This window comes from Trachurus trachurus (assembly GCF_905171665.1).
Source record: "Trachurus trachurus genome assembly, chromosome: 12".
Classification (NCBI taxonomy): domain Eukaryota; kingdom Metazoa; phylum Chordata; class Actinopteri; order Carangiformes; family Carangidae; genus Trachurus; species Trachurus trachurus.
This window is the reverse complement of record NC_139908.1, coordinates 1287642-1310000: the sequence shown is the minus strand read 5'-3', so window position 1 is coordinate 1310000 and position 22359 is coordinate 1287642. Positions and strand designations below refer to the sequence as shown.

General features: G+C 42.8%; 2 protein-coding genes across 16 annotated transcripts in view; both read right to left on the bottom strand.

The window, feature by feature from the left end:
* camk2b2 (calcium/calmodulin-dependent protein kinase (CaM kinase) II beta 2) overlaps window positions 1–14733 on the bottom strand; it is a gene marked incomplete at both ends in the record, with an annotated part of 59485 nt that extends 44752 nt beyond the window's left edge. For all 15 annotated transcript variants that reach the window (XM_083983652.1, XM_083983656.1, XM_083983648.1 and 12 more), the window contains one exon: window positions 14672–14733. In XM_083983652.1, the coding sequence (XP_083839778.1) occupies window positions 14672–14733 (62 nt within the window). The remainder of the gene's footprint in view (window positions 1–14671) is intronic.
* LOC310994821 (E3 ubiquitin-protein ligase TRIM39-like) lies at window positions 5077–6489 on the bottom strand (the record flags this gene model as incomplete). The annotated part of the gene is made up of 1 exon (XM_083983678.1): window positions 5077–6489. Exon 1 carries the CDS (start codon window positions 6472–6474, stop codon window positions 5077–5079), a length of 1398 nt encoding a protein of 465 aa, XP_083839804.1. The 5' UTR covers window positions 6475–6489.
* Window positions 14734–22359: the final 7626 nt, after the last annotated feature.

Sequence of the window (22359 nt, the reverse complement as noted above, 5' to 3'; positions counted from 1 at the left end):
ATTTAATATTAGAAAGTTAAAGCAGAAGTAAGCGATCCGGTGGTTTTGGCTAATGCTGCGTTCCAGGCAGGCTTTTTAAAACCGTAAATTACAGCTTCAAGTCACAACTTACGACTTTGTAGCGTTCCAGGCAACCCACTCGTGTTTTTCCGACCTGTTTTACCGGTGAAAGTCACTATAACGGCCACTCGTAACTTCTGACCCGTGAACTCGTACCAGATCGAACTGGTACGACTTCACAGGTCGGAAAAACACGAGTTTCCTTGAACGCACCATAACAGTCCTCGTCGCTACGTCACCACATTCACGGCGTTCCTTGGCTGCACACACAGCCCTGCATGCCGTTCTCTCTCCTCATTGGATAAAGGTTGTAGGATACAAGGAAAGTTTTCTCCTGGGCTCAGAGCAGAGCAGAGTGACTGACAGACCCGTGTTTCAGACCAAACACTCTATAGAAGTGATTGCTGTCGGAAGATACAACTATTTAAGACTTAGATTAACACAAATATATCACTCACTTCTGCTTTAATTATTCAGCAGCTGCTCGGTGCATTTAATATCAGAAAGTTAACTTCTTTATTTCTTATTTTGCAGTTGCACTATTCACACATCTCCATTCCACTATTTAAGGCTATACACTTTACACAGTTTACAGTTTTTATTTATGTCCAACACTTCCATTTTTGTGCACACCTCACTCCTGTATACACCCCCTCCATCTGTGCAATAGTTTATTTTCTGCCTTACAACTACCAATATATATATATGTATTCTTGTAAATAACTGTATATATTCTTGAAATAATTTGGCACATACTTACTACTGTTATTTAAACTGTTTTCTTTTTTAAATTGGTGCTAAACATGGACAGAAGCTCTGTATTCTCATTAATGTTTTTAGGGCCAATGTTTTACAGCACATTGTATTTCTTTTTAGATGTTTGCAGGTCGATATCTGGGGGCAGTGTCCTGTTTTTTTTAAATATTTATTTCTCTATATTTGTTCTATAACTCTATATTTGCATTTTTTCCTACTATTTAACAGATAAAAACCACAGTAGAGTTTTTTAACACATAAAAATCCAATATTCACCTTTTTAAAAGCTGCTACCAGTAAATTTTTTGGCCATTTCTGCTTTAAATATTTATTAAATGATGATTCAATTATCAAAAAGGCCAGTAATCTTCCTGTCCGTGGCCCTAACATATATTTATTTCTCTGTATCTGTTTTATATTTCTATATTTGCATTTTTTCCTATTTTTTTTTCTACCTTGTATGCTACAATGCTTTTATAACAACCAAATTCCCTATGTGTGGGATAAATAAACAGTCTTATGTCTGACTAACAGATAAAAACCACAGATGTCGAGTTCTTTAACACATAAAAATCCATTATTCACCTTTTTAAAAGCTGCGACCAGTAGATTTTTTGGGCCATTTCTGCTTTAAACATTTGTTAAATGATGATTCACTTGTCAAAAAGGCCAGTAATCTTCCTGTCCGTGGCCGTAACGTCAGATCTTTGACCCAACGCGGTGCCTTTACTCTCCACCCACATTAACCTGCTGCAGCTGTTTCCTGCTGAGCCGTCTAACCTGAGCTCTACCTCGACTTGACTTCCACCTACACAGTCAGTCGTCTCTCTGCTGCAGAGGAGGAGGAGGAGGAGGAGGAGGAGAGGGAACATTACATTATAACCTAAACCCTGCGTGACTCTCAGAGGTTCAAACGGGTTTTGCCAAGAACCGACCGACCGACTGACAGACAGAGAGAGTATCAGAGTGAGTGGCATTCAAAGCCTGTTTCATAATCACACTGTCAAAGTCCTGGAGGAGCCGACAGAAAGCAGCAAAGAATAATTTACCGTCTTCAATGTGAAATAGATGTTAATTTATGAACATATTTCACATTTAGTTTCATTATTTCCTGGCCTATTACTAATAATACAATAAATGCATCATCTACACTGCAAAAACTCAAATATTTTACCAAGAATATTTGTCTTATTTCTAGTCAAAATGTAATTTCTAGTCAAAATAAGAAACATCACATAAAAAGCAACTTGTTTCTAGACAGTTTTTACTTCTTTCAAGCAGATTTTCACTTGAAATAAGTAAAGAAAATCTGATAGTGGGGCAAGTTTTTCTTCCTTATTACAAACACTTCTTTCACTGGCAGATTTTTCTACTTATTTCAATTGAAAATGTGTTTGAAGTGAAAATGATCTAAAAACAAGTTAATTTTTAGGTGATGAGTCTTATTTTAAGTGGAAAGAGATTAGTTTTGACAAGAAGTGAGACATTTTGACAAGAAATAAGACAAATATTCTGGAAAGATTTTGAGTTTTTGCAGTGTATCACAACCTGAAGCACAATAATCAGTAGAATAGGATGGATTCATGGATTGATTGATTGATTGATTGATTGATTGATTGATTGATTGATTGATTGATTGATTGATTGATTGATTGATTGATTGATTGATTGATTGATTGATTGATTGATTGATTGATTTACAGTAACACCGGCTAATTTAATCTACTTTAAGGACAGAGCTCCAGAACTATATAAGCATGAGGAGGTTTTTCCAGCCAGGATCTGCTGCAGTCGGCTGCAAAAATATTTAACGTTATTGCCAAAGGCAGAGTAGAGAAGATATTTATGACCTGTGTTAATCCAATTTAGGACTTTCTAATACCTTTTAAGGCTTTTCTCAGGAAACAAATCAAGACCATGTGAATTATTCAGTTTGTTTCATTCATTAATCCATTCATCCATTTTCAGTTTCTCATCCAGGTCACATTAATCAATCAATCAGTTATATTAATAGGAATTAAACAACAGAAATGTCACAAACTGATATAAACCATCAGCTTCATTTCATAGAAGCTTTAAAAAACACTGCAAAACAAACTGGTTGAGTCTAATTCAGGAGACCAACCACCACGTTTTCCCTCCTCCCACGTTCCTGCCCCCCGTGGTCACACTTTTGTTTCAGTCGCAGTCAAACAGAAACCACTCCACGGGAATCCTTTCATGTGAGCGGCTTCAGAGGGAAGGATTAGGGGAAGAAACGCTGCATTTCAGGGATTAGACCTGCAGCATGGAGGCTTCTAGGGCCACGTTAGCTCATCAAACTCAACAGAGACAAACAGAAATAACCACCTCTGTCATTTCTCACAGCTAATTTTATCTCACCTCAGCATTGTTATGCAATGAAACACTCACACTCACACACACACAGACACACACTTCCCTCAGAGCCCCCGACTCTCAGGAGCTCTCCAACACGCGCTCCTGACGAGGAGACGAGGTGAGTAAGCCTGACACTCAGGTTGTGTGCAGGGCAGGAGGGAGTTGGGAGGAGAGCTGGATAATCTGTCAGAGCTGCACTCTGAGCTCTGAGCAAAACGCCTCCAATAAAACATCCAGGTATAAACCTGTTAGACACAAAACATGTTTTATATATATATACAGTTGTGCTTGAAAGTTGACATATCCTGGCAGAATTTGAGAAATACTGGCTACCTTTCAGAAAATATAATTGATAATGCAATAAAACTTTTTTTATTCAGAGTTAGTGGCTTTGCGAAGCCATTTATTATTATCACACAACTGTGTTTGATCTTTTTTAATCCTAATTAAAAATGCAAACACCAAAATGGCCCTGATCAACAGTTTATACCCTCAAATTTTTATACCCTGATAATAAACACACAGATTGACACAGACTGGTTTAAATGGCGACTCAGGGTAACTGTCCACGCCTGTAACTTGTAATTAGTGTCTGTGTATAAAAAGTCAATGTTCAACTTTATAAAACATAAAAAGGAGATAAAAAGATATTCAAAGACTTGAGAAAGTATTGAGTTTACATAGATGGACAGACTTCTCAGAATGTCAACATTTCTATATTAAAAAAAAGTTTTTTTTTGTAATATTAAAAAATTCTAAAATACTTAGTTAAAGGGATAGTTCAACATTTTGTCAAACTGGCCCATTGCCATAATCCCTATAGTCATAGCAGTAGGTTCGTTAACCTTTAATTGTCGGTGCAAGCTATTTTTAGAACGGCGGAGCAGAGCCGTGAGCTGCTCAGAGCTACACTACGGAGGCTCATTATGGGATTTCTTGGTTTTCCCTCATCAAACTCATCAAATACACAATCCAACAACTCCACAACGCTCTGGTGGACAAGTTGTGACCTGCACATTCACCACGCTATGAGATAATAACACAACGTTACCACACAGAGTTGTTTTAGCGGAAATACAGAGACTGATGATGAAAAACTGTCCCTGAAGGCAACGTGCATCAGTGATTTTGCATGAATTTCCCTCTAAACCAACTCTTATATCTATGGTCAGAGAGTTAGCATTAGCATTAGCCGCTAACACAAGCTTACAAATGTAGAGCTAACTAACTCACCACTCTGGTCGGCACAGATTTAAAAACTCATGACTAACTAATTCCCCAAAAGTTCACGAATCTGAGTCTGACTGAGGTTTAGCAACAGCAACATAGCAACAGTAACCACAGGGGGCGGGGCTTAGCGAAGGGTCTTGCCCCGCCCCCCGTGGTTACTGTTGCTATGTCTGTCAAGCTTTCACTCCCAGCAGCAGCCATGCTCCTAGCATAAGAAATACAGAGTTTTCAGCGATATTGACATCGGTTTCAAAGGAAATATCAGCAAATTTCAGGATAAACGACACGACCTGACTGTACAGAGCAACAACTTTAGATCATTTCAAATGAACAGATACAAACTTTTCACATACGTAATTAAACAAGAATCACTTTTCAACTTTTCATGTTTGACATTTTATCATCTGGATAAGAACTAAAAATACAGATTGATCAATTGATCAAATTTTCAGTTTTTTTTTATTTGCTCACAAAAAACTCCACACAAAGTCATAATAACCAAAGTAGCCTAATATGAAATGACTCATAACGATTCAAAAAAGATTTGAAATATTTTACACATGAGAAGTAGTAAAGTAGAAAAATTACGAGATTTATCGCGCTTAAAAATTTTAATCGCTTGACAGCACTATATGATCGTCCTCTTTATCTCTAACTGCTCTGCTCCACTGTCACTGACACCTTCACTGGTAACAGCTTCACTGAGAGGTTGTCACTAGTGTAAATGAGTGGAAACATCTTCTCAGTGAAAGTGTGTGTGAAGGTGTGTATGTGTGTGTTAGTATCAGGATCAGAGAACGACAGTTTTCCTCTTTTCAAGTCCAGATTCACTCTGATCCTCTGGTGCTTCTTCTGCTCTGGGAGATCAGTGAATGAAGGTGATGGTGACTGTGCTGAGTATTTACCTCCACCGAACCATAATGTCCATGATCCAGACCACATGTTGAATCCCTTCCTCTGCACAGACTCTGTTAACACACCCAGTACCCAGTGTTTACTGTCTCCAACCTGGACATCCCAGCTGTGAGTCCCTGAGTTAAAACCCTCAGAGCTCAGGACAGAGCGGTAAGAATCAAACCTCTCTGGATTGTCAGGAAGCTGCTGTTCGTCTCCTCCTCTCACACTGGTCAGATCTTCAGACAGGATGAGTCTTGGATCAGCAGTGTTTGGGTCCAGAACCACAGGACTGTAGGAGACCATGTCCTTCATCTTGGTCCAGATGTTGAAGGTCAGGTTGCCCAGGTGTTTGGCCTGGTCTATCAGAGCTCCTGAGTCCAGCTGTGGATCCTCCAGCAGGGGGCGCTGCTGGACTCTTTCCACTGCAGCCTTGTAGTTGAGCAGGAATGAGACGTCTTCAGCTCTCAGCTCGTCCTCTGTGGCTCCGACTGTGTGTGAAAGAGCTGCTATCTCTCTGCTCAGAGCCTCCATCTTCTCCTTCATCCTCTGACTCTTCTGCTCCTCTTCCTCCCTCAGTGCAGCCATCCTGGCCTCCTCTTCCTCTTCTAGAAACTGGTGAAGCTTCTTAAACTGCTCCTTAATCTGCCTCTCTGTGTGTCGGGCCTGGACCTTGATGTGTTCTGCTGTTTGATCAAACTTCACTTGAACTTCTTCAAAACCCTTTAACTTCTTCTTTAAGGGCTCCAGAGTTTCCTCAAGTTCCTTCTTGAGTTGTGAAGCAGCTTCATCGATGGATCTTATTCTGTGGTCGGTGTGTTTTTCTGAATCTCTGCAGATGAGACACACTGGCTGCTGATGGTCCAGACAGAAGAGTCTGAGTTTCTCAGAGTGCAGACTACAGAGAGCCTCTGAAGATCTCTGCTCTCTCTGCTGTAAGAAGCTCTCACACAGGTTCTTCAACACCAGGTTACAAGGTGGTTCTAACCTTGAAGATCTTCTCTTACAAACTGGACACAGTGGATCTTGTTTCTCTCTCCACCAGCTCTTCAGACAGTCTTTACAGAAGCTGTGGCTGCAGGACAGAACAACAGGATCTCTGAAGACCGCCATACAGACCGGACAGCAGAGATCCTCCTCTAGTCTGGAAGCCATTTAGTCTGTGGGTGAAGCTGAAAACACAGCAGACAGGAAGTAGAGTCAGTCATGGCTCCCCTCCCTCCTCTACTGACTTGACTGAAGTTTACTGTGACTCTGAGTCCAGGTTTTAGTCAAACTCACCTTCAGTGTGTGGAGTGTCAGCAGGTTGAAGCAGCAGTGTTGTAGCTGGACTCACTCACAGGAAGTTGTTGGTTTGGTCTGAAGCTGAATCTGATCGTCTCTTCTTCAGTCTGCACCTCTGTAACTGAAGAGGAACAAACTTTTTCCTGGTTTATCTCAGGTGAGTCAGGTGAGGGGGCGGAGCTTTGCCAAACATGTAAAACAGGTTGATTTTCATTCCAGGCTTTTTGATGGTGTGGTAAACACAGCAGCTCTGCTCTGATTCCTAATGTAGACAGAATATTGTTTAGTCAGAAACATATCAGAGATGTTGGGTAGAAAATTATAGAGGTGAGAGGGGAAATATTCAAGGAAAGTAAAAAGACATAACATTTTCAGGACTTGGGCTTAACTCTCACCGTGGTTACTTTCCACACTGGTGAAACATTTGTTTCTCTTGTGTTGACATTTGTCTTTTATTTCCTGTTGCAGTTTTTTCAGAATTTAATTGATTTCTTTTTTTTGAACGAAGGTCAATGGTGTCAGTGTCTACAGGTTGAATCAGCTACAGAGGCTGTTAGCTACACAGAGCTGATCTGACCAGAGAGATCTAGAAATCTGGGTTCAGAATCAGACTTTGATTTAAATTTAGATCTTAAAAATCAGTTACATTGTTAAGGTTTCAAGGTTTCAAGGTTTTATTTTACAAATCATTTTAAAATACAAAATACAAATTCAATTCACAATATACCAATAGTTACATGTCTCTTAATACATTTTGAATGAACATAATATAACTGTTGTTACTGTTTGTTGACTACTTAGTGGCTACAGGACTTGACTGAAGTTTACTGTGACTCTGAGTCCAGGTTTTAGTCAAACTCACCTTCAGTGTGTGGAGTGTCAGCAGGTTGAAGCAGCAGTGTTGTAGCTGGACTCACTCACAGGAAGTTGTTGGTTTGGTCTGAAGCTGAATCTGATTGTCTCTTTTTCAGTCTGCGGCTCTGGGACTGACAAAGTCCAATAAAGTTGTTCCTGGGACTTTGTCCTCTGTGCTAATAACTAACCTGGTTTATGAGTCATGTGAGGGGGCGGAGCTTTGTCACACTGAAAGTTGAGCAGGATGATGCAGCAGCTCTGTTTAGTTTCTGTTTGTGGATCATTTAACGTCTAAAGAGTCTTAATTCATTTTTTTAAGTATATATTTTTCGGGGCTTTTTGGCCTCTAATGTACAGGACAGTTGAGAGAGAGACAGGAAATGGGAGGCAGAGAGGGGGGGGCGCGGGATTTGAACCAGGGCTGGACTAGGAATATAGCCTCAACACATGGGGCGGGTGCTCTACCAACTGAGCTAAACACCGGCCCTAAAGCGTCTTAATTCATTAGTGGAGAACTTCAAACACTGGCCTGCAGTGAAGAATGAGTTCAAGTTATGAGTTATCAAACTTTTGCAGGATGTGCTTCAGTTACAACTTTAAGGAACTAAATTTATACTAAATACGAACTTTCATTCCAGCTCAGTTTGGAGGAACTTGTACTGTGATGAACTGACACTGTTAATTTATCTTTTAATATCAACCCACGAAGACATAGGTCATCTCACTGATCATGAAATAAGACACTCTGACAAAGTGCAAGTTCTGGGCGATTGTGATCCGTATACAGCTCTCGCCACTTTTTGTTTTTGTTGTTGTTTTTCTCGCCGCTGAACTGCCACCTTATCGTGGTGGAGGGATTTGAGCACCCGAATGATCCTAAGAGGTATGTTGTCAGGGGCTTAATGCCCCTGGTAGGGTCTCCCAAGGTAAACAGGTCCTAGGTGACGGGTCAGACGAAGGGCCGGATTTACTAAGATCACAGATAACGGGCGCTATATTGTTTGCGCCCGCTAAAATATTGCGTGTTTGGTTAGTGCACGCAAAACAGGTGATCTGCTAAGTAGGTAAGTAAGTAAGTAACCCGCTAAATGAAAACACGTGCAAACCGCAATATGTAAATGAGGGTTTTGCGCGTGGTAATCGTTTCCGCCATGGAGAGAGTGGACAGAGATCTGGATGGACGAAGGGACAGAATGACATTTGATCCGATGCATACAATGACAGCACGTGTGTTCATCTCTATCGCGCTCTGTTTAGATAAATAAACACAAATCGCTAGTCTGGGACCGGGACTGAGAGACGGAGCTGAGCAGCCAGGTGAGAGGAGAGGAGAGGAGAGGAGAGGAGAGGAGAGCACTGCAGGACAGACGTGCCCCGTGCGTAAAGGCACGTAAATGACTTTTAACACGGCTGAAAAACTGTTACAGAATTACCCAGATGTGAGGAAATGCAGAGATGTAAGATCACGGGGCTCTGACAGGTATCAAATCAATAAACGCATACGTTTTCACAAAGTTGTATCAGTTAGTACATGGTTTTCAGACGTGGTAAATAAAGACGCAAAAACAGCCACCGCAATCTCTTCCTGGTTTGGTAAATCACATTGCGCGCGCTAAATAAATCGATTTGCATCTACTCCTCCCAGTATTCTGCACGTTCTGGCATAAACGCCCATATTTACATATTCATCAAGGCAAACACGCTAAATAGATTGCACGTGCTATTTTGCCCGTTTCAGAGACGCAATCCTCGGTGCGTCCGGTTAGTAGATCAGGTTCCACGTGTGTTTGTGCGTGCAATCACGTTTGCACACGTTTTAATACACGCAAACCTTTAGTAAATCAGGCCCTAAGAGCGGTTCCAAAGCCCCTATGAAGAAAGCAATACCAAGGAAGTTCACGTCGCCCGGATCGGCGTCACCGCGGCCCCACCCTGGAGCCAGGCCTGGGGTTGGGTCTGGTGGCCGGGTCTCTGCCCACGGGACCCGGCCGGGCCTTCCAGTCGGCCCACCACCCGCAGGAAGGATCATGAGGGGGCGGTGCGTTGTGTTCTGGGTGGCAGCCGTGGGCGGGGGCCCCGGCGACCCAATCCCCGGACAACGACTCTGGCTTTAGGGACGTGGAATGTCACCTCGCTGGGGGGGAAAGAGCCTGAGCTCGTGCAGGAGGTTGAGAGGTACCGGCTAGAGATAGTCGGGCTCACCTCCACGCACAGCCTGGGCTCTGGAACCAACTCCTTGAGAGAGGCTGGACTCTCTTCCACTCTGGAGTCGCCCGCGGTGAGAGGCGGTGAGCGGTCCAATATGTCTTGGACACTCGGGTGAAGAGAGGGGCTGAGTTGTCAACTGATCACCACCTGGTGGTGAGTTGGATCTGCTGGCAGGGGAGGAAGCTGGTCAGACTTGGCAGACCCAAGCGTATTGTGAGGGTCTGCTGGGAACGTCTGGCAGAATCCCCTGTCAGGGAGGTCTTCAACTCACACCTCTGGGAGAGCTTTGACCGGATTCCGAGGGAGGCCGGAGACATTGAGTCCAAGTCGATCACGTTCCCTTCTTCCATTGTTGACGCAGCTGTCCGGAGCTGTGGCTGTAAGGTCTCCAGTGCCTTTTGCGGCAGCAATCCCTGAACCCGGCGTTGGACACCAGAAGTAAGGTCGAGGGACTCCTGAGACAGCTGACGGGTACCGGCAGGCCAAGCAGACGGCAGCTCGAGCGGTCGCAGAAGCAAAAAGGAGGAGGACTACTGGTCGGCCTCGATTAAATTCTGGCAAACCATCCGGCGCCTCCGGAGGGGGAAGCAGTGCTCCGCCAACACTGTTTACAGTGGAGGAGGGGAGCTGTTGACCTCGACTGGGGACATTGTCGGGCGGTGGAAGGAATACTTCGAGGATCTCCTCAATCCCACTGACACACCTTCCGCAACATACAGTTCATAGTGAATCTATCTACATTAGGACAATAAACAAATATAAAATAAAACACCCCCCACCACCTAAGCCTTACAGTGTTTCAATTCAATTCAATTCAAAAAACGTTATTGTCTGTCACAGGGACAGAAAATTGTCATCAGTTTGGGCTCAGTTAAACATAAACATACAGACACCAGCCCCTACCCCTACCCTACCGTTCTGCTGGCGGGGCGGCCCGCTAATGCTAGCTCCCTACCTAACGCTAATAGTTAACCTGGGTTTCTATCGAGACGGAGGGAGGGATTGGTGCAGTTTGACCACTGCATTAAGAAATGTCTAATGACATCAAACTTCAAGTTGGGCTTAGTGAAGGAGAACATCACCCTCAAAACTTTTGGGATATCGGGAGTCAGACTTGCATGTCTGTACTCAAATGAGTGGGAAAACTATGGCAAACAAAATATTAGTCACAATAGAGCATTTTATTTTATTATAAAGCGTATCTGAAAGGGAACTTTTTCAAATATTGTTATCAATATGATTTTGAATATGCGGTAATATGGCAATAAAGACATACACAAGCAGGTCTTTTCACAATAAGGGTAGGCCTATAAACTCAATTTAATTAGTAAACCAGGTGAGTTTTCCACTGAACAGCCACAAAGGGCAACAATGAGTCCACTCCACACTCAAAAACACATGTTTTCAACCTGAATTTTTGTTCCACAACTGAAAAAACACTAAAAGGTGTTAAACTAAGTGGTTCAGCTGGTGGAGACCAAACACAGAGCAAAAAGAGAACAACAACACAACATGATTCAGGTGCACAAACAACGCTCCACACAACAGACAGCCTAGTTATCTTTCTACCGACCCCGCTCCCGAGTGGCCAAAAGAAAATCTGTTATCAACCACTATGAATTCAGCAATATAAGATTTTTTAATTTTTTTAAATTTTAGGTCAAAAACCCTAAATTTGACCTCAGTCTCTGATGAAAGTATAGGTACAACCACTGGAAAGAAACACAGCAAATCTCTGGAATTGGAAAACAAGTGGCTAAGTGATGCCCTGAACTTTACTTCATTATACAGAGTGGTGCCTTTTAGCATAATGTTATAGTGCTCAAACTTCAATAAAAAAAACTTACTTTAAAGGTAGAGTCTGGAGTTTTGTTCGTTGCAGTTTGTAAACAAAACATTGAAACTGGGTCCTTCCTCTGGGGCTAAGCTGTGTAGCGATAGCCAGCAGCAGTTGTCATGACAACAAAGGAAAGGAAACACAGTCCGAACGAAGCGTTGGAGTCGTGGGCCGATAGCCGACCGTCACCGACACCGGGAGCCTTAATGTAGGTTGTTATGTTGTTATGTTGTTGTAGTGAGCTGGGAAGACGGTGTTAGCGGCGGATGCTAACCGCTACCGCTAGCCGAAGTTAGCATCGAGCTAGCTCACCACAACGGTCCTAATACTTGTTACCAGTGTCTGTGACGGTGGGGAATCGGTCCGTGGCTCCAGTGCTTCACTCAGACTGTATTTCTTTTTCTTTGCGGTCCTGACTGCTGCTGCTGAGAGAGAGAGAGAGACGTGCTAGCACTCGTTAGCATCAGAGACTGAGCCTCCTACTCTGCTGCACCTAGCTTCAACTGAGCTCTGTCATTGGCTGGAGAGAAAACACCTGAGCTCCGTCATTGGCTGGAGAGAAAACACAGACTCTCTCGCTCTCCACCCAGAAACGTCCACGTGCACAACAAAACGGAGCAAAAGACCAAAATACAGGCAGGGGGAGGGGGCGCTGCAGACACAGCCCCCACCACACAGGATTAGAAGCCCATAGGTGACGATTAAGACGGATTTCATTTGTGTAAGTCGAGCCTAACGTTTATTTTTTGGGCAAAAAACTGCAGACCCAACCTTTAAGGTCAAAAACCCTAAGTTTGACCTCAATATGTGACGAAAGTGCAACCACTGGAAAGAAACACAGCAAATCTCTGGAACTGGAAAACATCTGGCGAAGTGATGCCCTGAACTTTACTTCACTGTAGCCTACAGAGTGGTGCCTTTTAGCATAATGTTAATAATAATAAAATAAATGTTATAATATTATATCACTGAACTGCATTAATGTAAATGGTGAAGCTTGAAAATGATATGCTATTGTCCTATAGCTGTTCGTTTCTATAGAACAACTTCAATAAAAACTTACTTTAACATGTGTAAATGAGTTACTTCAATATTTGTATTATACCAATTAAAGCAGAAGTGAGTGATCCGGTCGTTTTCGCTAATGCTGCGTTCCAGGCAGGCTTTTGAAATCGTAAATTACAGCTTCAAGTCACAACTTACGACTTTGTAGCGTTCCAGGCAACCCACTCGTGTTTTTCCGACCTGTTTTACCGGTGAAAGTCACTATAACGGCCACTCGTAACTTCCGACCGGTGAACTCGTACCAGATTGAACTGGTACCACTTCACGGTCGGAAAAATACAAGTTTCCTTGAACGCACCTTAACAGTCCTCGTCGCTACGTCACCACATTCACGGCGTTCCTTGGCTGCACACACAGCCCTGCATGCCGTTCTCTCTCCTCATTGGATAAAAACTGTAGGATACGATAAATGTTTTCTCTTCGGCTCAGAGCAGAGCAGAGTGACTGACAGACCCGTGTTTCAGTCCAAACACTCTATGTAAGTGATTGCTGTCGGAAGATATAACTATTTAAGACTTATATTAACACAAATATATCACTCACTTCTGCTTTAACTTTGTACAGTAATTTTGCTAGAGTTAAAGTATTGATAAGTACAAGTATCCAAGTGTTTTATTCTCAAATCTTACATACGTTCTTTGATGAAGATGATAATCCAATTGTGCAGATTTAATGTAAGTTTTTGTTGACTTGTCTTGTCTTTTTCGTGTTGTGACTGTAGATGTATGTTTTAAATGTATATGGTTCTAAATGTGGACCTCAGGAAGACTTGCTGTGGTGCTCTGGAGCGCAGCTAACGGGGATCCGAGCAAATAATAATCAAAATGTTTGCTGATTACTTTTCTGTCAATCACGAATCATTTAATCACACCCACACACTGACAGTCTGAAGTATTTACACTTGACCTGCTCAGTGCAACATCCTCCAGTCTTCACATCACACACACACCAGAAACTGACAACACAAGCAAAACAGTAATAGTGCTGTGTTATCAGCGAGGGCAGCTGCTGCTACACTTCAGCATGTCTATTGTCTGTAACTTATCACACACTCCCACACACACACAGAGGGCTGTGGAGGATGAGTGTCATCACTAAAGAGCTGGTACTGCAGCAGCCTGTCAGATAAAAAGCCCAACATTACAACGTTACAGCAGTGAACTTGTGTTTTTATTCCCCCGGCGCCGGCGGTGGAATAAACGCTCGGTGTTCCTGTGAGGGAGAGAGAAGCGCTGCAGAGATTCAGTCTCTTCCCACGCACAACCTGACAGAGACATGCAGTCCACTCTGCATCTATCTATCTACACACTGTGGCACCCGGAGTCTCACTCCATTTGTCTGCAACCCATTAGTGTGTCTGTGTGTGTGTGTTTCTCCTTCTTCTCCTGTTGTTTCCATCCCAGCAGCAGCCTCATTAGATTACAGCAGCAGCCTTATTCTCTCACTTCTCTCCAAAGCTGTGATTACTAAAGCCAGAGGAGGAGGATGATGATGATGATGATGAGGGAGCTTAATTCCGACACATCAGCTTTTCCCTGATATTAGGGGCCTGTTTGTCCCTAATTAGCCTCGGGGCAAAGAAGAGGAGGAGGAGGAGGAGGAGGAGAGAGGGGGAGAGGGAGAGAAGGAGAGATGGAGGGATGAAGAGGGGGTGAGCCCAGGGTGATGCTGCGCTCCTTGGGCTCATGCCACCTCGGCAAATCCCCGTGCAAAACCACAAAAACTATGTGACGGCTTGTCAGAGCCCGGCTCTCTGGTTTAGAGAAGTCTGCTGGCACGAAAAGAAAAAGAAAGAAGGAAAGAAGAGGAAGAAGAGGAAAGAGAGGAAAGAGAGGTCTTGCACTGAGCTGAGAGCTGATGAGGGTTTTTTTTACTGTAGAGGCTAATTATAGATGCAGGAGATTCTCCAAAGCAGCGTGCGTTTTGTTTTGGAGGGATCATGGAGCTGCAGATGTGCACAGCTCCATCCCTCCTTCTCTTCATCCCTCCATCCATCCCATCATCCCATCATCCATCCCTCCTGCAGGACGGGGTCAGGCTGCATGCAGGAGCCTCATCACATCTACACCACATCGTTATAGAAGGAGACAGACAGCAGCTTACTTGCCGAGCTCCTCGTACAGCTGGTATTCATCTGTAAAACGTGTGCAAGTAGTCGTTGCCATGATGCCGCTGCCGCCGCTCCTGCCGCTGCTCTTGCCGCTGCTCTTGCCGCTCCTGCCGCTCCTGCTGCCGCCTCCTCCTCTGAGTCCGGACTGCTCGGTTTGTCGCTGTGGACCGGGAGAAGCTCGGTGCTCAGTCAGTCTCCGCCCACCTCAGAAACTCCGGACGGCTGAGTGCTTCAGCTGCAAACCCCCGGCGCACACACACACTCAAACTGACACACACACACACATGCTACACACTTTACGCACACACGCACGCAAGCGCTCCATCCATCCATCCATCCATCCATCCAGGCTCTCCCCACTCCGGCAGCCGAGGAGGACGGACTCTTTAAATACCACACAAAATGGTAACGTGAACTCACCACATGACGTGATAGGCTACTATAAAAAAAAAAATAATAATAATAATAATATTTTTTTAAAAAGTAAAGAAATAAAGCACAAGTGCAGTCAGAGGCTGAAGAGGAGCAGCGGCATCATTATTATAAACCAGTGGGAAGGATTAGACAAGTTTATACTTCCTACTCCTTTTCGCTCATGTAAGCTGAGTTTCTTATGGGATGTTATACTGTTTTGTTTTGTTTATTAATTTTTGCTGTTCACGTATTTCTTTCATTATTGTTATCATTATTATTAGGCCTATTTATATACTGTATATAGGATAGGCTATACAGTATATAAATAGGCCTAATAATAATAATGAAAGAAATACGTGAACAGCAACAAGTTTTTTTTTTTTAGTTTTGTAGTCCTGTGGCTATTATTTTCATTCATATACAGTAGGGGTGTAACGATACACAAAAATCACGGTTCGGTACGTACCTCGGTTTTGAGGTCTCGGTTCAGTTCATTTTCGGTACAGTAAAAGAACCAAATGCAAAACATAAATTTGCTTGTTGTTTATTAGGAATTTTTCTAAACCAAATTTATATGTTTTAGTCAAATGTAATTATTTTACACACCTACTAATGTTATGTTATAGGTACATTCTGTCCCTGATACAAATAAACTTATTAAGCTAAACTAAACCATTATACAAAATATGAAAAAAATATAATAGGCTACTGTATAAAGTGCTGCCTAATAAGTTCAATAAATTACTCTCAAATTAACAAAACATATAAAATAAGCCTTACAATGAATAAAATATTCACAAATAAACAAAACATAAAATATGATTGTAAAAAAACTTCTCAACACAACTTTTTTTTTTTACATGTTAAGTGCAGCACTAACAGTTCAAGCCAGTGACGGACTGACCATAGGGCAATGTGGGCAAATGCCACAACGGCTGCCTGACGATGCAACCGTTCGGCCGCAAATAAATAAATGAATGAATAACGCGGATCATCACGACACGACGGCACAGTGCGTAGTGTCAACACAGCAGCGACGTGCGCCTGCTCTTGGCACATCTGCAGCAGATCCACAGGTGCTGGAGGAGCCCGTGCGCAACACACACAGAGAGAGAAGAGAGAGATAGACGGACGGAGGGACGGACGGACAGAGGGGCAGGCAGACAGACAGGCAGACAAACAGAGAGGAGATAGGAGCCACAGCCCCCACCTCCACTCCTCCTACAAGCAGGAGTCTTCAAGCCTCTGTTTTCTCGCTAGCGGTAGCATTAGCGATAGCATTAGCGATAGCCACGACGTAAACGGGCTGCACGTAGCTGCAGGCGGACTGTAAACACACACAACTTCTGTACCGAAACTCACTCGTTCTCAGCGCTGTGCCGAACCGAACGCCCCGTACCGAATCGGTTCAATACAAATACATGTACCGTTACACCCCTAATATACAGATATTAAAATGTTTGTGTTGGTAGTAAATAATAGGCCTAGTTCATTAAGTGTAATTATGTTTAAAAAATGTTTGATTCTAACATGTTAAAAAAAACAAACAGTCGTTTCATATGGGCTACAGTTAAAAGTCAGAGATAAAAGGGTGGTGTTAGTTTTAAAATCCATTCATATTTGGTTGTTGGCATAAAAGACAGGAGACCACGTTTGTTTGTGGGGTAGTGAAGCATCTTTTTATTCTCTCATCTTTGTATGTATGTAGCATGGATGTATTATATTATGGTATGTAGCCTATGTAGCCTCAGCCAATCCTGTCCTCAGCTGGTTCAGGTGGGCGGGGCTTAGCGTCACCAACGTAGCAACAGCACGTTAGCAACCAGTGTTGCCAACTTGGCGACTTTGTCGCTAAATCTGGCGACTTTCCAACCCCTCTTGGTGACTTTTTTTGTCAAAAGCGACTAGCGACAAATCTAGCGACTTTTTCCCGTGATATTACAAACGTTTCTGGACCTGAAATCACGTTATCACAGCTGTTTTCAACGAGCAGCGGCGCTGCCGCGGGCACTCACAGGTATTCAGCCTACACACAGTAGTGTCACGGAGCTGCCTCCGCTGCATTCAGAGACGCACTGCTCCACGCCACAGACATAAAGAGCGCCGCTGGCCGCTGCCGCCAACAACCGGCAACCCCCCGCTGAGATAATGACGTCATTTAGCGACTTTTAGCGACTTTTACAACAGCCAATAGCGACTTTGCTTACTGAGGAGTTGGCAACACTGTTAGCAACAGCAGAGGCTTGAGCTGGATAGCTGTTAGCTGTAAAAGTAAAACGTGAAAACACTCCTAACTTCCAAGACGGACGGAGAGTCGTCCTGTGGTCGATGTGTGTGAACTCTGAGAAGCTGCCAGAGGTAAAGTCATGTGTTTTGATGTGCTGCTCGGTGCTGTTGTTTATTTATAACGTGTGTAAAACGAGCTGAATCGCTAATCACTGCTAGCCTTTAGCTTAGCCTTCACACTGTTTATTTTGCATTGCCGTTAGCAATAGCTAAGTTGTCTATGGATATTCATTCATTCATTCATCCAGGTCATCGTTCTTTTCTGGGCAAATGGAGTCGTAGGCAACTGGACTTGTGTTTGTCTGGGAAGACGTTTTGCCTCTCCTAGTGCGGACTAGTGAGACTTGTTGCATCCTCCGCACTAGCTAGCCAGAAAAAAAATAAAAAATAAAAAATTGCTAATTTGTGTAGGGGAAAGTGGGGTAAAGTGAGACATTTTTTACATTTGTCCCTCTCTAAGCAAGCTAAAATGATGTATCAGTCAAATTTACACATTTCCCAGGATGTTTCCTAGCAATGGAAATTATCAGAATGTATTTAGAACAAAGGACAGTGGAAATATGATTGTTTAAAAAAAAAAAAAGTGGTCATGTGTCTCACTTTTCACCAGCTCAGGGGTAAACTGAGACAGACTAGAGAAATCAAGGGGGTAAACTGATCCACTTTTTCCACTCTGAAACTACCATAACAACACATGTTGTAACAGTTAGAGTCCTGACAGCTAGCTGGACAACCACACATCCCAAAACTAATGTTGGACTAGTATCAGAATCATGGGGATTGGTCAATTAAAGCAGAAGTAAGTGATATATTTGTGTTAATATGAATCTTAAATAGTTATATCTTCCGACAGCAATCACTTCTATAGAGTGTTTGGACCGAAACACGGGTCTGTCAGTCACTCTGCTCTGCTCTGAGCCGAAGAGAAAACATTTATCGTATCCTACAGTTTTTATCCAATGAGGAGAGAGAACGGCATGAAGGGCTGTGTGTGCAGCCAAGGGACGCCGTGAATGTGGTGACGTAGGGACGAGGACTGTTATGGTGCGTTCAAGGAAACTCGTAACTCGTGTTTTTCCGACCTGTGAAGTCGTACCAGTTTGATCTGGTACGAGTTCACCGGTCGGAAGTTACGAGTGGCCTTTATAGTGACTTTCACAGGTAAAACAGGTCGGAGAAACACGAGTGGGTTGCCTGGAACGCTACAAAGTCGTAAGTCGTGACTTGAAGCTGTAATTTACGGTTTCAAAAGCCTGCCTGGAACGCAGCATTAGCCAAAACGACCGGATCGCTTACTTCTGCTTTAAGCACTTTTTTTTTTCTCAACACAAAGTAACTCAAGACCAAAATCAAATACAAATGTTTTAATTAATATTCAAATGACAGATAGAACCAGTTAGATTAGAACACAGTCTGGGGGTCAGATTGTAGGCCCCGACAATCGTGACCATTTTAATCAAAAGTCCTCTTGTATGTGGGGGGAGCCGACAAAGTGGAATGTGACTAAATTGAGTTAATTAACCAATAAATAAGCGAGCTGACTGAGAGCACATATCATAACAAAGCAGTGTGGCTACAGATCATGTTTGATCACGCGAGATTTCTGGCTTGGGGGACGAGATTCTAGTGTAAATCTTTGTGTGTGGTGTGCTCACAGTCTCACTCATGGATTTATTATAATAAAGCAGCATTTGTCTCACTTTACCCCAACACCCCCATTTTAGAAAAAACAACCTCTCTTAGAAATTCAGGCTCATTTTCAGCCAGCATCATCACATGGTTTTATGTGTTGGTAGTTCATCATCATGTATCATATAAGTTTTTCTACCTGAATCAATTTGCTTTGGCACAACAGTTGATTAAGTTGACAGCAAGAAAATTTACTTTTACATGCAAAAATAATATTTTTGTGAAAAAACACAGCATCATGAGGTCCTCTCCTTCATGACCATGGGAAAATGGAAGGGGCTTGAAAACATGAGGGTCACATGACCAAAAATGTGTTCCGTTTTCTAGATACTCTCACATTGCCCGGTGTCTCACATTACCCGATGTCTCACATTACCCGATGTCTCACATTACCCCACTCTCCCCTACTTTGTGTGATTCAGGACCGGACATTTACCATAAGAGGGAGAGAGTGAGGACCGGGAGAGCCCTGGACCGTGAAAGACAGACTGCAGCTGCTGTACTTGAGCTGGTTCTCTGCAACGTGTTGCCCCACGCTCCATCCCCTTGCCGCTGAAACTACACCTCGCCGTTTGCCCCTTTCCCCCCCATCTTCATCTCTGACTGTGCGGATTTGTGAGTACACTAACACTTTGCACGTGCTTTTTTGTTTGTGCTGGTTAAAGCCAGTGAAGCGGCCATTTGTTTCTGGCCTCCCCGCTCAGTGGCGCCGCCATATTGTGCAATGTGCATTTGTTCGCCTTTTCTTTTTTACATACAGAGGAGTCCAGGTTTTGAAAAAGGGTTTAAGTTCACTTTATAATGTAGTGTGTTAATTTATAGGCTCCTACAGTATTTGTGTACAGATAAATGTTTAAATGTAGCAGTTTATCAGTTTATCTCAGTCTATATCTCATTTTGTCAGAAAGGTTTCAGAAACCTGACTAAAAATCAAGAAAATCTGCAATATTGTCGCAATTCATCACGAGTTCATTGATTATTAAAGGGACAACGAGGAGATTTCTCCGTCGGCAGAATGAAAAAATTCTGCGACAATAAAAATGATATTAATGTGGATGAATCTCCGTTACCACTTGTTAATGGTCCATTTTAGATAAATCTATGGTTTTGTCTCTATGGTTATTTTGTTATTATTAGTGGTGGTGGAAATGCTGGGCGAGCCGACCAGCGTTTCTTTACTTTCGGTTTCGTGGCGAGTCATGAGAATAACGCCGCCGAATCTCCGTTTATGGTGGGAACTACGACGGTATGTGATCGTCTTCCAACCTCTGACTTTAATTCTTGATGAATGAAAACATGAGTTTGTCTTGCACCGGTCAAAGAATTTCACGGTGCGGAGGCTCATAAATGTAGTGAGAAAACACTTTGCTTTTCCAAAACTCCTTGTTGTCCCTTTAAAGCAATCACTGGAAGCCTAACGTAAAATCCAGTGATTGTCGTAACTTACGTCATGTCATCTGTCACTTTTTGATTTCTGTGCTATGTGATGATTGCGCCCGGTCCAGTATAGAAATGTCAAAAAGACAGTTGAGCCTTTTCCAGGCATTTGGAAAAAAAATAGATCCGAACCCACGATCACAAACAAACACGTAGCAGAGCAACGATAATGACGGTGCTACCAGCAGTCAGGTAGGTCGTGAAGACTCTCTCCTCTCGTTAGCTCCATTTCGCATTTCTCCGTGCCGGTCGGCAAGCGCCTCGGCCCAGCAGCAGAGGTGGGTAAGTAACACGCTACATTTACTCCTTACTCTGTCAATGCAGCCTACTTGTTACTTTTACTTGAGTGTATTCCTTCAGAAGAAGCGGTACTTTTACTCCGTTACATTGAGCTTCATTCTGGTCGCTACTCGCTACTTTTTCTTATCGATCCAATGTGCAAATTGTTTGTTTTAAATGTTTTAATGGAGATACTTCCGAGCCTCTGTCACATGACTGCGTTTCACCTATCAGATGTAGCCACTCGCGACGTTTGCCTTCTTTTAACCAATCAGACAGAGCCAGGCAGTCACATGACCGCACACAAAATCTCCGCGGTAAACAGGACGGCCACTCCGCCTCAAATTTAACACACACGGGGTCACAGATATTATGACATTATGGACAGTTCATAGATCTTTCATAGATAGGCCTATGTAAGTTATTGTGGCTGAATTTGTCTTAAGTTTTGTTTCTTTGTAAAAAATGTTATTTAGGCTTTTGTCTTAGTTGTTAAATGTTGTTCTTTGGCAATATTTGAATTTTTTCATTGCTATTATATTTTTGTGTATTTGATTAGGCCAACATTTACGCGCTGATCATTAAACAAGCAAATCAGAGGTTACTCAGCAGTTACTCAGTACTTGAGTAGCTTTTTCACCAAGTACTTTCTACTCTTACTGAAGTAAATATTTGAAAGGCTACTTTTTACTTTTACTTGAGTAACATTATTCTAAAGTCTTCTAGGCTTCGTTCCCTCCTTGCACTGTTTTAAAATTGTGCTAAATAAATAAATCAAATCAAATCAAAGTAACTATACTCTTACTTGAATACAATTTTTGGCTACTCTACCGACCTCTGCCCATCAGCTGTGTGTCTGTGGGTATGTGTATGTGTAGCCCATGTGTGTGTAGCCTGTGTGAATGTGTCTGTTAATCTCTCATGCGCTCTGTTAAGATGAATAAACATAAATCGCTGCAGAGCGCGAGCCTGGCACAGAGGTGCGCGCTCTGGCTCATCGGACGCAATCGGTTAGCGGCGCCGAAGGGAAACTGGCTCTGCTTCACGGCTATTTCACGTCCGACGTCTATGTTAAGCACACGATTTTATTGATATTGTAGCGTCCGAGCGGGATTCTTCTTTTCCCTCACTCAGGACATGTTGAGGATACAAAATCAGTTGAGTTTGCTTCTGTTGCAATTTGTTCAACCTTTTTTCATAAAATGACTGGACTATTTGTTGTATTTGCCGTTTGTGTGTACTTGGAAATTGAATCCTGGCAGCGCCACTGTCCCCGCTTGACTGGGCCTGCAAAGTTTTTATTTACATTTAACACATTACATCTTTGGTGTGAATGAGAATGGGCTATGAATACTTGAGGAGTTTCCCTGGTCATTTCGATTTACTTTACATTTTCTATTAAGGTTCATCAGGGATCATTTGTGTATCAAACCTTCCAGAGCATCATAACCTTGTAATAAATAAAACAGGTTAAAGTGAACTTTTTTTTTAAAGGGGAAGTACCAAAATTTGTGTTTACTTCTTAGAACTTATTGGAGGCACCACCAAGTTATATTATATTGTTATCACAGGTAGC